The sequence below is a fragment of the Peromyscus californicus genome, unplaced genomic scaffold, assembly GCF_007827085.1.
Source record: "Peromyscus californicus insignis strain IS unplaced genomic scaffold, ASM782708v3 Scaffold_6__1_contigs__length_162567912, whole genome shotgun sequence".
Classification (NCBI taxonomy): domain Eukaryota; kingdom Metazoa; phylum Chordata; class Mammalia; order Rodentia; family Cricetidae; genus Peromyscus; species Peromyscus californicus.
In genome coordinates this window covers 138,540,558-138,555,075 of record NW_026294584.1, presented here as the reverse complement: position 1 = coordinate 138,555,075, position 14,518 = coordinate 138,540,558, and the positions used below count along the sequence as shown (strand labels likewise).

Sequence of the window (14,518 nt, the reverse complement as noted above, 5' to 3'; positions counted from 1 at the left end):
GCTCTTATAGAAGACCTGGGTTTGATTCCTAGCACCCACATGGCAGCTCACAACCACTTGTAAGTCCAGTCCCAGGGGATCCAATGCTCTCTTCTGACCTCCTTGTACGAGGCACATACATGGTACACAGACATACATGAAGGCAAAAACATCATACACATAAAATAGTAATTAAAAAGTTTTTTTTCTTTTTTTGTAGCCTTGGCCATCTTAGAGCTCACTTTGAGGACCAGGCTGGCCTTGAACTTACAGAGATTCATCTGCCCTGCCTCCCAAGTGCTGGGATAAAGGTGTGTGTGGTAATATATTGTGCACCTCAATAAAACTTATCTGGGGATCAGAGGAGAGAGCCAGCTACTAGATTAGACATAGAGGCCAGACAGTGATGGCACACCCTTAATCCAATCACTCGGGAGACAGAGATCTGTCTGTATCTCTGTGAGTTCAAGGCCACACTGGGAACAGAGCCAGGCATGGTGGCACACGCCTTTAATCCCAGTACTTGTGATCTCATGCCTTTGCTTGGGAAGCACACACGCCTTTAATCCCAGGAAATAAGATGGTAGGGCAGAAAAAAGTATATAAGGCATGAGGAAACAGAAACTCACTGTCTTTAGACTGAGAATTTTGTAGAGGTAAGAACTTGTGGCTGGCTTGCTCTGCTTCTCTGATCTTTCAGCTTTCACTCCAATATCTGGCTCTGTTTTTTTCTATTAATAAGACCATGTAGCAGTGTGCACCACCATTGTCTGGCTCCTAAAAAGGTTTTTAAAATGGCTTAAAATGTCTTCCTTATTATGAAATAAATTAAGTAATTTACTCTGTATACAAAACAAGAAGATAAAATGAAACAAATTTGGGTCCAGCAAGATAGCTTCATAGGTAAAAAGCACCTCATGCCAAGCCTGAAGACCAGTGTAGCTAGAGTTTTCCTGCCTGGCCCACAGTCAGGGCAAATCTCTCTCACCTGCCAGTCCCACAGCCGCTCAGACCCAACCAAGTAAACACAGAGACTTATATTGCTTACAAACTGTATGGCCATGGCAGGCTTCTTGCTAACTGTTCTTATAGCTTAAATTAATCCATTTCCATAAGTCTGTACCTTGCCACATGGCTCGTGGCTTACTGGCATCTTCACATGCTGCTTGTTCTGGTGGCGGCTGGCAGTGTCTCTCTGACTCAGCCTTCCACTTCCCAGCTTTATTCTCCTCCTTGTCCCACCTACACTTCCCGCCTAGCCAATGGCCAATCAGTGTTTTATTTATTGACTAATCAGCAACAATTTGCCATACAGAACATCCCACAGCAGACCAGAGTTTAAATCCTGGAAGGCATACAATGGAAGAAGAGAATTGACTCCTGCAAGTTGTCCTTTGACTTCTACATGTTAGAGTCCTGGAGAATTCCCACAAAAGACCACCATCCACGTATGCAATCAACAAGAGTGTTTATTATCTTGAGAAAGTTTCCAGTATGCTGGGGCTGGTCATCCCACACAAAGGCAAAATGGTGACAACCTGAGAAGAGCTCACAGGCTCCTTTTAAGCACAGCCAAGGGGAAGTCCTAGAGCAATTAGGTCACTTTAGATATGACTGACTTAAGCAGGTGGCAATCATATTAGTACGATCTAATTGGCTAGGGCTAGCAAGGGATGGTTAAGGCTATAGCTTTTCCATTTGGGGGCAGGCCTGGCCAAGTCCCAGGCTTTGTCCTTATTTGGTTATCTGCTGACTGTGGCTCTGCGCCTGATCTGGTACTGCATGTACAAGGCCTCCTCCTTGCTGTTGGGGGGTGTTGGACATTGTCCTTTGTTTGTGGCTCTTTAGAAACTGCTTGTTCAGTCTCAGGAAACTGAAATTAAGACCTGATCTCTGAGAGAAGACTGAGCAGCCTGTTATAGTATCTGCTTGTTTCTGTAACTACACATGTGCCATGGTAAATGAACACACACACACACACACACACACACACACACACACACACACACACACACCGAGAGAGAGAGAGAGAGAGAGAGAGAAAGAGAGAGAGAGAGAGAGAGAGAGAGAAGAGAGAAAGAGAGAAAGAGAAGAGAGAGAATAAACAAATGTAAAAAGAAAAAGCAAGTTTGTCCAAAGCCACCTGTATACTGTCCTTCTTAAAATTATTTTTTGAAAATGATGTATTTATTTTTGTTTTATATGTATGAATGTTTAAATATATGACTGTGCACCACATGCATGCCTGGTGCCTGTGGAGGCAAGAAGAGGGCATCAGATCCTCTGGAATTGGAGTTATAGATGGTTGTGAGCTACCACATGGGTGCTGAGAATTGAACCCAGGTCCTCTGCAAGAGCAACAAGTGCTCTTAACCATTGATCCATCTCTCCATCCTTCTTTGCATTGTTTGTTCTTTTTGTTTTGTTTTGTTTTTTGTTTTTTCTTTTTTTTTTTTTTTTAAAGATTTATTTATTTATTAAGTATACAGTGTTCTGTCTGCATGTATGTCTGCAGGCCAGAAGAGGGCACCAGATCTCATTACAGATGGTTGTGAGCCACCATGTGGTTGCTGGGAATTGAACTCAGGACCTCTGGAAGAGCAGTCAGTGCTCTTAACCTCTGAGCCATCTCTCCAGCCCCATGTTTTTTGTTTTTTCAAGACAGGGTTTCTCTGTGTAGTTTTGCACCTTTCCTGGAACTCACTTTGTAGACCAGGCTGGCCTCAAACTCACAGAGATCCGCCTGCCTCTGCCTCCCGAGTGCTGGGATTAAAGGCAAGTGCCACCACCACCACCCGGCTGCATTGTTTTTTCTTAAGTATGAAGCCAAGGTCCTTCTAAGTGGGGAGAGCTTGGAAGGAAGGAGTTGTATGATACTATTGTTGGGAGTGCACCAACATTTACTCTCCCTAGATAGGGAATTAATGACAGACCAAAGTCAGGATATCCTGCAAGTCTAATTGGTGAAATAATGAGTTTATATAGGAGTATAGGTCTGGGGCTGCTTATGGGAATAAGAATGACTCAAAAGCAGCTGCATTGCTGACAGTTTACCCCAGCATGAGTGACAGCTCATGAAAGCTACAACCCAGGAACTCACTGCAGGACTTGCAGGCAACTCTGCTCAGCTGAGCCTCCTCCAAGCAGCTTGGCTGGTCTGAGCAGCCTCAGCTGTCCCCGTTGCTTGTATAACCTGGGGAGGAAGAAGCCTGGTTCATCTGGTCAATTTCAGGGACTTCCTGAGGCTTTTGAGTTGTTTACTTCCTGAGTTTTGAAGAGCCTCCCTTTAGAACTTTTTCCTTCCCTTCCTTTTTCTCTCCTCCTTGAAGCAGGTTTTATGTGGCTTATGCTGGCCTCAAACTAGCTATGCAGCCAAGAATGACCTTGAATTTGTGATCCTCCTGCCTCTACTTCTTGAATGCTGGCATTACAGACGTGTACCATACCTGGAGAATCATCAGTTTCCTTTAGTCCGAGGCAAATAGACCAGTTAATAAGTGCATTAATCAGCTTTTCATTATTGTAACAAAATACACGAAATAATCACCTTAAAAAGGAAAGACTGGCCTAGAGTGATAGCTCAATGGTTAAGAGAACTGGCTATTCTTGCCGAGGATACAGAACTGACTCCCAGAACCCACATGGCAGCTCACAAGCATGTGTAACTCTGGTCTCAAGGGATTAAGTGCCTTCTTCTGGTTTCTGGGGGGCTGCATGAATATGGTGCACAGGCAAAATATCCATATATGTTAAATAAAAATTTAAGAGGAAGAACACTGTTTATTTCAAAATATTTTTAGTCAACTGGGTATGGCGGCACACAACTGTAGCCTCAGCTCTCGGGATGCTGAGGGTGGAGGACTTCTTGGCCTATGAATCTGAGATCAGCCTGGTCTCAATATACAATATAGTAAGAACTTGTCTCAGATGATAACTGATTGAACTTGGAGACACAAATTCACATCATTCTTCCTCAAGGAGAATTTAGTGACAAGAAGCTGATGTGTTTAAAAAGCTTCTAATTTTCAAATATGCTCAAGAAAAACCAGGACTTTCTTCGTATCATACAATCAAGACAAAATATAGACTAGTACTTTAATTATATATGTGTGTGTGGGTATGTGCAGGTGTCTGAAGAGGCGAAGGCCTTGGGCCCCCTGTGGAGCTGGAGTTAGAGGCAGTTGTGAGCCATGTGACAGGGTGCTGGAAATCAGACTATGTTGTCTGCAAGAACAGTCCATTCCTGACCAGGGAGCCATCTCTCCACCTGACATTGTTAACCCTGAGCCTCAGGCAGGAGGACTGTAAATTTTAGGACAGCCTGGGCTACAGTCTGTGTTGAAATCAAAACACCAGAATGTTGATGGGGCTATAGAAAAGACAGTTTATTCTACACAGTCTGTGATTTTAATATGGGATCATGGTGGTTATCAACAATCAGTCAGATAATTTTTTAATACACTACACACTGGATTCTGACCTAGTGAACTCTGGGTTCAGTCTTCCTCTCCCATCTCTTTCTTGATCCAGTCAACATAATTGAGTATCTTGGTGTAAAAGCCGTATCCCTCACCACACCCAATGCCCCAGGACACGATGCCTGTGGCAATCCAGGTATCACGATCTCGGTCCCTAACTGCAAAAACACCTCCACTGTCCCCCTGGCAGGCATCATGCTTTTGACCTGGGTCCCCAGAACAGAACATATTTTGAGAAAACACATCATTACTCTTCTTTGTCTGGAGCCATCTCTGACATGCCTCTCGTTCAGCTACAGGCAGACGGACAAACCTGAGGTTAAAAGCAATTTTATCTTCTGTTATCCCAAAGCCACTGACATATCCCATGAGGCCTTCATCATAGAAGGTCTCATTGTCAGGGAGACAGATGGGGAGGAGGTTGGGACCCAGTGTGACAGGGTTTTCCAGCTCCAGCAGGGCGATGTCTCCTTCAAAATTGTTGGGTTCATCTTGGCGGTAGTCGGGATGGATGATGACCCTACGGACTGGGTGATGTCCCAGCTTTTTGATCTCTTCCACGTTTATGTGGCCCAGGAAAACATCTTTACTGGTGTCGTTTTGTCTGTTGTGTTCCTTGGGGTAGATGGTGTGGGCTGCGGTCAGGACCCAGCGGTCTCCGAGCAGGGCCCCGCCCCCTCGCCCATGGATGTTGGTGAACGCCTGCCAGGGGAAGTTGCCCGGTTTGGCTTTCTGCCCTCCAATGATGCGTTGCTTCTGTGTCACGGGGTTGACGGGCTTCCCACACACTGTAGAGAGATGGGGAATGAGGACCAGTCAGCCCCAGGTCCCGCCCTTCTTCCCTATTGCTCAGTTTCAGTTGCTCTTGACTTCCCCCCCTCTAGCTTCCTGTTCCCATAGTGCGTTCTATAGCCCCATTCTTGGCTAACTCTCCTCATCCTTAGTTATTCCTTCCCGGGCTTTCCCTGAGTTTACTCTCTGATTCCTTGTCTATGTGAGCACTACACCTTCAGGACTAGTTGATTTTCTGTGGTTCTCTCCTGGGACCTTCATTCTCCTTCCTTTTCCTTCCTCCTCACCGGCTTTTCACTTTGAGCTAAGGGATCGCCTCCCTTGGCTTCCTTTCTTGCTCCATGCTTCTCCTAAGGTCCTACAATACTGCAAACCACACCTGGGATGACGCAGTATTTACCTGGCAGACACCTTGGCATTTTCTCCCCTTCCTCTTCATTCTTCCAAATGCCCTGGGCTGTGCAGGTGTACATCCCTGCAAATAAAAGGAGTTAGAATCAGGGCTGGAGCTGATGGGCCAGAAAAGCAGGCAACAGAGGCCACTGGACGCTGAGGGTGTTACATAGGAAGACGGAGAAAAGAGCCACCACATCATGGATCAAAGTTTACTGGTTCAATCTATATGGACATATAAAAGTATTAAGAGACTTCACACACAAATCTTGTCTTATTGTTGAGTGAAAAAAGAATACTTAACTATATATATTTGAGGTCACACCTATTTGTAAAAGTAGACTCACACACTGGAAGGAAGCTATCCAAAGCTTATCAGTGAAGCATCTTGGTAGCAGGATTATGGATAATAACGCCATGTCTTCCTTCCTGTATCTCTCGCTCCTGGTTTCATTGTTTGGCACAGACTGGCCTTGAATTTGCTATGAAGCTCAAGCTGGCCTTGAACTCTCCATCCTTCTGCCATGGTCACTGAGGTGCTGGCATTCCGGGAGTGCAGCAGCACACCCAGCAGGAGCTACACCTGTTTGTTGCTGAGTATTTTATCTGTTTGTTACATCTTAACACGGGGCACTTTCAAGTGTGTGTTACCCTCATTTTAAAACTAGGAAATAAGATTAAGCTCTCTCTCCGTCCCTTCCTTCCTTCCTTTCTTCCTTCCTTCCTTCCTTCCTTCCTTCCTTCCTTCCTTCCTTCCTTCCTTCCTTCCTTCCATGTTGAAGATGTAGCCCAGGGACTCTCACATGGTAGGCAAGTGCATTACCCCTGAGCAATAGCCTCAGTCTTGGATTTTTTTTCTTTTTAATTTAAAGAGAAATTTTGGTTAGATGTGATGGAATATACCTGTAATCCTAGCTCTTGGGATATAAAAGCAGGAAGATTAGGTGTTTAAAATCATCCTTGGCTACACAGTGACTATGAGGGGAGAGAGAGAGAGAGAGAGAGAGAGAGAGAGAGAGAGAGAGAGAGAGAGAGAGAGAGAGGAGAATATTAACAAATAGGGCAGGCTGGGACTATAGCTCAGTGGTAAGAGTGCCTGAGAGAGGCCCTAGGTTCAATCTCTATGACTACAATAAACCAACCATCCCATAGACGAGTTTGAGAAGCATTAAGTAAAACTAAATGCAAAAGAATGCAAAAGATCACAACACAATAGCCTTAGAGAGGTAGAACAGAGAGGGCATTTCCCTGTGAACCTGATAATGGTGATGGTGATGGCTGTCGTGGTGGTGTAGTGTTATTTATTACTAATGGTAGAGTTGGTGGCAATGACTGTATTGGTATTGCTAATGAATGGATATGGTAGAGACAGTGTTGGTGTGGTGATGATAACAGTGATGGCTGTGATGGTGATAATTGGTTTTGGTAACAGTGATGGTGGTTTTGGCGATGGTAATGTGGTAGTGGAGATTGTTGATGTTGGTAATGATGGTGGTAGTATCAGTGTGGTGGTGATGTTGGTGTTGCCTATGGTGTTGGTGGTGCTGGTGTTGGTATGATGGTGGCGACTGTTGGTGTTGGAAGTGACGATGATGATGATGGTATGTCAATGGTGACTATGGTGGTGACTGTGCTGGTGGTGGTGCTATTGGTGGATGACAGCGTTGTTACTGGCAGTGGTAGTGTTGGTAATGGTTATAGTAGTGAGAGGGAGCTGATGGCTTATGAGATTCAAGTCTTTGCTTTCCACCAGCTTGGATGCCCTTTTCTTCAAACCTATTAGACTTTTTTGGCATTGTAATTTAGGATCCTTCAGCCAGTTCCTAGGACTCTATTGAAGAAATTTCAACATCCTTCACAGCCGTAAAGAGGACTGAGGACTGTGTGATCAGCATCAGTTCCTACCTCGAACGGACTCGCTACTGCCAACTCTGGTCTTCATCTTATAATATGGTTCATGGCAGGAGTATTGGATACGGGCTTCATAGGTGTTCACGCCTCTTGTGGTGATGTAACGGAAGTCCCCGTTAGTCAGGCTTCGGGGCTGCCCACAGTCCTTGACTTAGAGAGAACACAGGGTTGTAAGGGAGAGGAGGCCACTTGCATGGACCCTTCAGCCAGAGTGTGAACTGTCTCAGCCTCAGAGAAGTGTGGTCAGTGGGGGGGACACTTGCAATGGATGGGGTGAAATTCAGTTCTGGCAGAGCCCGTCAGGCCAGAGATGAGGACTCAACTTCCTGAGGTGGGCCTCGAACTTCAAAGGACAAGCCAAGAGCTAGGACCCTGCAGATGAGTGTCTGAATTCTTCCTCCCTCCCAGCTCAGGTCTGAAGACTAAGGGATGGCGGGTCCCTAGGGGCAGAGACATCCAATTTGTGACTCACTCTTGCACCTGGGCATGGCACGGTGCCATGTGCCGTCATCTTGGCAAACAGCTGTGAAGGAGAGCAGCGCCTGGTTTCCCTGTTAGAGGGAAATTAGACCAACCGTCAGCACACCGCCCCCTCCACACTGCACACGGAGTGCGGGAATGCGGTGTAGACAGGTGTGGTGGCCAAGAGGGGAAATTAGACCAACCGTCAGCACACCGCCCCCCTCCACACTGCACACGGAGTGCGGGAATGCGGTGCAGGAATGCCGTGACAGGTGTGGTGGCCATCTCTTAGACCACAGGGCCCGAGAGATGTGGCTCCTCCCTCCTCCCTAGCTAGTGCTCTCAGGCCAGGGCTGTACATAGGATACCGAGTTCCAAAGCAGAAAGTCACAGCAAGGCTAACTGGTAGATTCAATAATCTTTTTAGATTCTTGCCTGTTTCCACAAATGGTAATAAAAATCTGCCCCCCTCCCATTGTAATAAAAAGCAAACAAGTCAGGACTGTGCTTTTGTATCAAAACAAAGACCATTTCCTGGAGCAGACCCCGACTTCTCACTCTCTTTCCCTGAAATGCCCCCCCAACCCGGCCAAGGTCTGTACCACATTCTCTCCTAGATTGCAGTTTTCTTAAAATCAAGGGCTTTCCCTAAAATCCTAGTGCCGACTGGCCACTTTCATAGGTGCTTAATATGATGATGTAGCAGGTGAGTGGAGAGGGCACAAGACCCTAAAGTGGCATTCTCTTGATAATATTGGAAAATATGAACTTTTTTTTTGAGACGGGGCCTTGTTATATAGCCTAGGCTGGCCTGGAACTAGCTATGCAGCCCAGGCTGGTCTCAAATTCATGGTTTTCTGCTTTAACACCCGGAGTGCATGTTACAGGCGTATACCACCACCTCAGCCTCTGCCACTGCCACCACCAACACATCTGGCCATGAATAACTTAAGAGCAAGAATAAGATGGGCCTCAGGGCAAAGTCTTGTCATCCCAGGACTCAGCAAATGGAGGCAGGGAGGATAAAGAGTTTGAATCTAGCCTGGTCTACCCAGTGAGACCGATTGCCACTGTTACTTCTCTCCTACCTACTGAACCATATTTCTTCACCAGTCTGCCAAGCCGGAGACAGGGCAGTGGGCCTGTGGTGAGACCACCAATGTGCGTCAAAGAGCCCCAGAGGGTGGGGTACAGCAGCCACTATGTGATGGTGAACTGGTCAGGACAGCTCTACCCTGACTTTACAGTTCTTAGTCCTACAGTGAGTAATTCAAGTGGTCCAGTAGTGTTTCAACTTGGCTATGCATCCAAACCCCACGGGTAGTTTTAAATAGTGCTCAGGCTGTACAGCAGACTGATGGAATTAGATTCTCAAGCAGGGAACATAGACATCTGTTTCTTAAAAACCCTCTGAGTGTTTCCAGTATGCAGGCAAAGTTGATTCCTTTTTTCTTCTTTACGGCATTGAACCTAGGGCCACCTGACTGCTAGGCAAACACTCTGCTACTGAGCTATATCCCAGCCTTCTTTTTCACTTTTAACTTTGAGACGAGGTCTCATTGAGTCAACCAGGTTGGCCTTGAACTTGCTCTGCAGCCTAGGTGGACCTTGAACCTCAGTCCCTTTTCTGTGTAGTCAGATCGGGTAGCAGGTGGACTGGTACTTCCAGCTCCACCCTCGACGGCTCCATCTGAGTCTACAGTACCAAAGATCGGACGATCTTAGTCATTGCTCCCCCACCCCCCTGCGCACCCAGGGGACACTGGGAGGGTCTCTCCTGTCAGCCCCAGACTCTCACCTCCATGAGCTGGTACCCTTGTTTGCAGGTAACAATGAAGTAATCCCGGAACTGGTACTGAGGCTGCGGCTCCTGGATGATGGTGAACTCATCTAGGGCCTTGGGTTGGGGGCACTTGATGACTGTGGGTGAGGCCAGAGGGCATGTTCACATCAGAGTTGTTTGTCCTTCCTTCTCCCCCACTTTCCCTCATTATTGGCAGGGAAGTGAGGTGCTTAGATACTTTAGTTGTGGGGCCTGGAAATTGAACCCAGGGTCTCACGCATGTTAAACGGGGGTTTTACCAGTAAGCCACACTCCGGCCTAATTCTCTTACTTTCAGTGGTGTAGTGAAGCTTCCAGCCGCGACTGTCCCCTGATTCATCTGTGAAGAACACCAGATCCACTGCATTGCTGCTGGTGTCGAGGTCTGGAGGCCTTCGATTTCCACAGAATTCGCCCAAGTTCTTCCCGTTAGCGTAGATCTGATGGGAAGAAGGGGAGTTGATGTTATTTCTCCAGAGGGTACATTTTTACACATGGCCTCTTGGGGATCAGCCTCATGGCCAACAGTGGTGGTAGAGATGGAATCCTACCGGGTGTATGTTTCCAACTGCAGGTAACAATGACGCCTGCCCCCCTCCTCCAACCCGGCCCCAGGACCCACTGACTGTTGTGTGGGAGCTGTTCTAGACCTCTGTAATGCTGGTCAGCAATGTGTGATTCTGTGCCACTCAGTCAGAGGACCCAGGAAGAAGCAGGGGCCCGTGGAGCCATGTGGCTATATGAAGGGGAGTGTAAAGGATGGCTGTACCTGGAGCTGGTCATAGGGGCAGTGTACTTGCTGGTGGTCATCAATTTCAAAAGGATCCAGGAACTTGAGGTGCACAGTGAGGCCCCGCTCTACCCGGATACTGTAGTTGCAGCGCAGGTCGGGTGGGTAGGGCTGAGGGTATTCAAGGCTGGAGACATAGCCCGAGGGTTCTGTGTACAGCCCACTGCTACACTCAGCTACGAGAGCAGAACCAGACAGGTCGTTAGGGCTCTCAGGTTGGTCCAGCAAGCCTCTGCTCAGTCCTTGCCCGCCCTCTCACCTCCTCTCTGCCTCACCCTGACAGGATCGTCCGTCTTTCTGAAGTTCATAGCCTGGACGGCAGGAACAGAAGTAGCCTCCAAGATAGTTGTGGCACAGGTGTTGGCATTGGGGCTGGTAGCCCCCTTCCACTGAGTTGACCTGGGGTGCACATTCATCACGGTCTGGAAAGGATTCCAGAAGGAAGGGTTAGGTTCCTATCCTGAGACTTCTGGAATCAGACACACTATTGTTGGGCCATGGCATGGGGTCCTCTGTCCAGAGACTTCTGTGTGGTTCTTTCTCAAAGAGTCATGTACCAGAAGCCAGGAGATAAAGTCCACTTCTGGCCTCCACACCTCCCTAATGCTCTCTGGGAACTGCTTGATGGCAGGAGAACCCAGATTGTCAGACCCCATCTTGCTGAGAGATACAAGGAAAGCCAGGCTTCTGGGTTCCTTGGGTTTAAGCTTGTCCCCTATCCACTCCTGTGATTGAGGCCAGAAAGAAGGACTGGCCACAGGAACCACTCACCCACAGCCTGGTAGTAGGCCAGGAAGCCCCTGTAGAACATGAGGGTCCCATTCTCTTCATTGGAGAAGTCTGTGTGAAAGGTCAGTAGCATCTTGTTCCCCTGGGACATGAATTCCTTCTGTCCTGGGGGGTTGCCCAGGGGAGACTCCAGCTGCCCACAGAACCTCCCTAGAGTTTTCTTATCAGCAGAAATCTGTGGAAGGAAGGACAGTGAGAAAAGCCTGCTAAGGAGCCTGGTCCCATGTGGCAGGCCAGTGAAGGCCCTCCCCCTCGCCCTCTCCCCCTCCCCCTCCCCCCCCCCCTCTCTCTCCCTCTCCCTCTCCTTGGATTGAATCATGACCTAATGTTACTACCTACAGATCTGGCTGCTATGGACACCTCCAGGTGATACTTCTCTGGCCATCCCAGTCCTTCACTCATTTTTATTTTTTTGGGTAGGCTCTTACTATGTAGCCTAGGCTGGCCTTGATGACATTTATTAATTTCTTTGTTTGTGTGTGTTGCGGGACATGTTGTGGGGTATACACATGGAGCACAGAGGACTTGTAGGAGGCAGGTCTTTCCCTCAAGTGTGGGCATCCTTGGGATTGAACTCAGGGTTGTCACACTTGGAGGCAAGTGCCTTTACCCACCGAGCCATCTTGCCAGCCCTAGACTGTGGTTGAACTTGTAGTTCTTTGGTCTTCCCATCCTGACCGTTGACCAACTCTTCACCTGTCGTTCTGTGCCTGGTCATCTCTCTGCTGTGTTCTGCCCCCACCCCTCAGCTCCAATCTCACTCATTCCCACCACTTCCTGCACCCTCCTTCCCCAGGAATCCTGTCTCTAGGCCCTTTATCATTCCTTCGTTCCCAGACTGGTCATCTTTGGTCTCCCATCATCCCCCTCTTCCTCTCCGCCCCGCCTCTTCTCACTTTCCTTTTCCTCCTCGGTGTGTTGAGAAAGTGGCTTGCCTTGAACTTGCTGTCTAGCCCAGGCTGGTCTGAAACATTCTAAGTCTCCCTAGTACTGGGATCACAGGAGTGTGCCACTACACCCAGGTTTTCGTTTGCTTTGTGTTTTGTTTTCCACTTTATTGTTTATAAACCACACTCAGCCCTGCCTCCTGACAGACCCAACTGAACATGATAGTATGCTAGGTACCCAGCAGCCTTGGCATTGCTTGGCATCTTGACGGTTTTTCCTCAGTCTCTCAAAAGCAGAGGACATCTTCCTCACTAACTTCACCAAATGCTGCCCCCCTCCCCCACAACACTGCGGTCCTCTTTGTTGGGAAGATGAGCAGTTTACACTTTATTCAATTAGCCCCCAAGCTGCTGCCTGAGAGTGACAGTATGTGGCAGTGCACGGGCACTGCTTGGATCCTGCCTTTTATCTTTTCTGGACATAGAAAGATGAGGCCGAGAAAGAAATCCTTTGAAGTACAGAGTAGAAGGGACCAAGATCTTTGCCCTCCCTGAAGGCCGAGTGTAACCTGCAACATGTTTCATTTCCTCCTGTTCCTGATGAGGTAGGTAGCCATACAGGGAAACTGAGGCACAGCAATTCCCTAAGGTCTTACAGCTAGCCTTCTCCTGACTCCTATACATAGTGAGATCTCCTGGAAACAAAACAAAACAAAACCAAACCCTTTTTCCCCCAACCATGATTCTCACCGAGGGCCTTAAAACCCACGAGTACCCCATCTATGGCACCAGGAACTCAAGGCCAGCGTTTCTACAGAGCTGCACAATGTTGAGGTGCAGGCATATTGTCCAGGGTGTTTAGAGCACAGACTTCCAGCTTCTCTCGAGGCCCAGCCTTTTCTCCCTTCCCTCCCAACCTGACTCCTACCTTGACATAGTCATAGAAACAGCCTTCAGAGGGCTCCACATCAAACTGCCGGAAGACGAGCTTCACCCTGTACCCCGGGGGGACTGTGATCACAGTGGTTGTCTCAATGTCGTTGGGGTAAGGCTTGGGATATAGAGGGGAGGACACCTCTCCATAGAGCTTCTGAGGCATGTAGGTGGAGCCCCCCACCCTGCAGAACAGGGTCACTAGAAGGAGGGCCAAGAGTTGCCTGTTAAAGAGAGAAGGGGGGGGGTGTTTGTGGGGCTGGAAGGGTGCAGCGCCCTTGCCATTTGGGCTGTTGTGGGGCGAAGACGGGATGATTGAACTGCCCATCCCTCCCCTCTGTCCATTCTAGACTAAGTAGAGGTACTGTGATGGGGGTAGCGGCAGCCTTTGCAGAGGCTGTATCCGTGTCCCTCCCAGGCCAGTGTCCAGTCCAGAGGTCACCATGCTCCCATCATGCTTTCCCCCACAAGCCGATTCTCTGCCCTCCTCCTTCATCTCCTTTTCTTCCTGGAATAGGACTGGCTCAAGATCAGCTAACGGAGGGTGAAGATGGCTTTGCCAAGACTCCCAAGGCTTCAGCAAAGGCGTCTGGGAGAAACCCTTCACGGAGTCTAAGAAACACACATAGGGGATTCTCTCCTCATTCAGAGGGTTCCCTCCCCTCACTGTTACCCTGCTGTGAGCCCAGAGTCAAGAAAAGAGAGGCAGCCCCAGCTTATGCCTAAGAGTCTGGTCCTTGGGAGGAGGGCTGAGGAGCATGTCCTTGTATATGTGTGTGCACTGGAGACAGGAAATAGTGTTGTGTCCTTGTTTTTTTTTTTTTTAAAGTAATGTGGGAGCATGCTTGCCTCCTGTGGCCAACCCCTCCCTCCCCACCTGGTGCCCATCAGCCTTACTCACATGTCTCAAGGCCAGTTTGTTTTGGGTCTTCAGCTCTCCTGAACAGTCTTCAGGCACTGTAAGTTGAAAGAGGGAGTGGGCATGCACAGGAGGGGAGCGGGAGGAAAGGACTGTGGCAGCGGAGGGGTGACCATTCCCTGAGGAATGTTGTAGGGAATGAACATTTGCATAAACAAAAAATTCTGACTTCCCAGTTTAGTTTTGGTTTTGAAATCCCTGTTGCTGGTGCCACCTGGTGGCCTACATGGGGAAGGACCGAGGAGATGGGATCTGAATTTTTAGGGACCGGAAACTTTTGGTTGGAGGTCCAGACTCCAGCGTTTCTGAGTCTGATTAGCATTTTCTCGGAGACTGTCCTGGGGGCTGCTAGCTGGGGTTTAT

At 48.3% G+C, this 14,518-nt stretch overlaps 1 protein-coding gene across 1 annotated transcript; it reads right to left on the bottom strand.

The window, feature by feature from the left end:
• Nucleotides 1-4,339: 4,339 nt before the first annotated feature.
• C1r (complement C1r) lies at nucleotides 4,340-14,312 on the bottom strand. The gene is made up of 11 exons (XM_052721196.1): nucleotides 14,138-14,312; nucleotides 13,232-13,460; nucleotides 11,399-11,591; nucleotides 10,903-11,049; nucleotides 10,607-10,803; nucleotides 10,130-10,277; nucleotides 9,814-9,935; nucleotides 8,026-8,104; nucleotides 7,548-7,703; nucleotides 5,650-5,724; nucleotides 4,340-5,245 (listed from the first exon to the last, which is right to left on the bottom strand). Coding segments are annotated over exons 1-11 (2,118 nt in total). The 5' UTR covers nucleotides 14,140-14,312; the 3' UTR covers nucleotides 4,340-4,475.
• Between the last annotated feature and the right edge of the window lie 206 nt (nucleotides 14,313-14,518).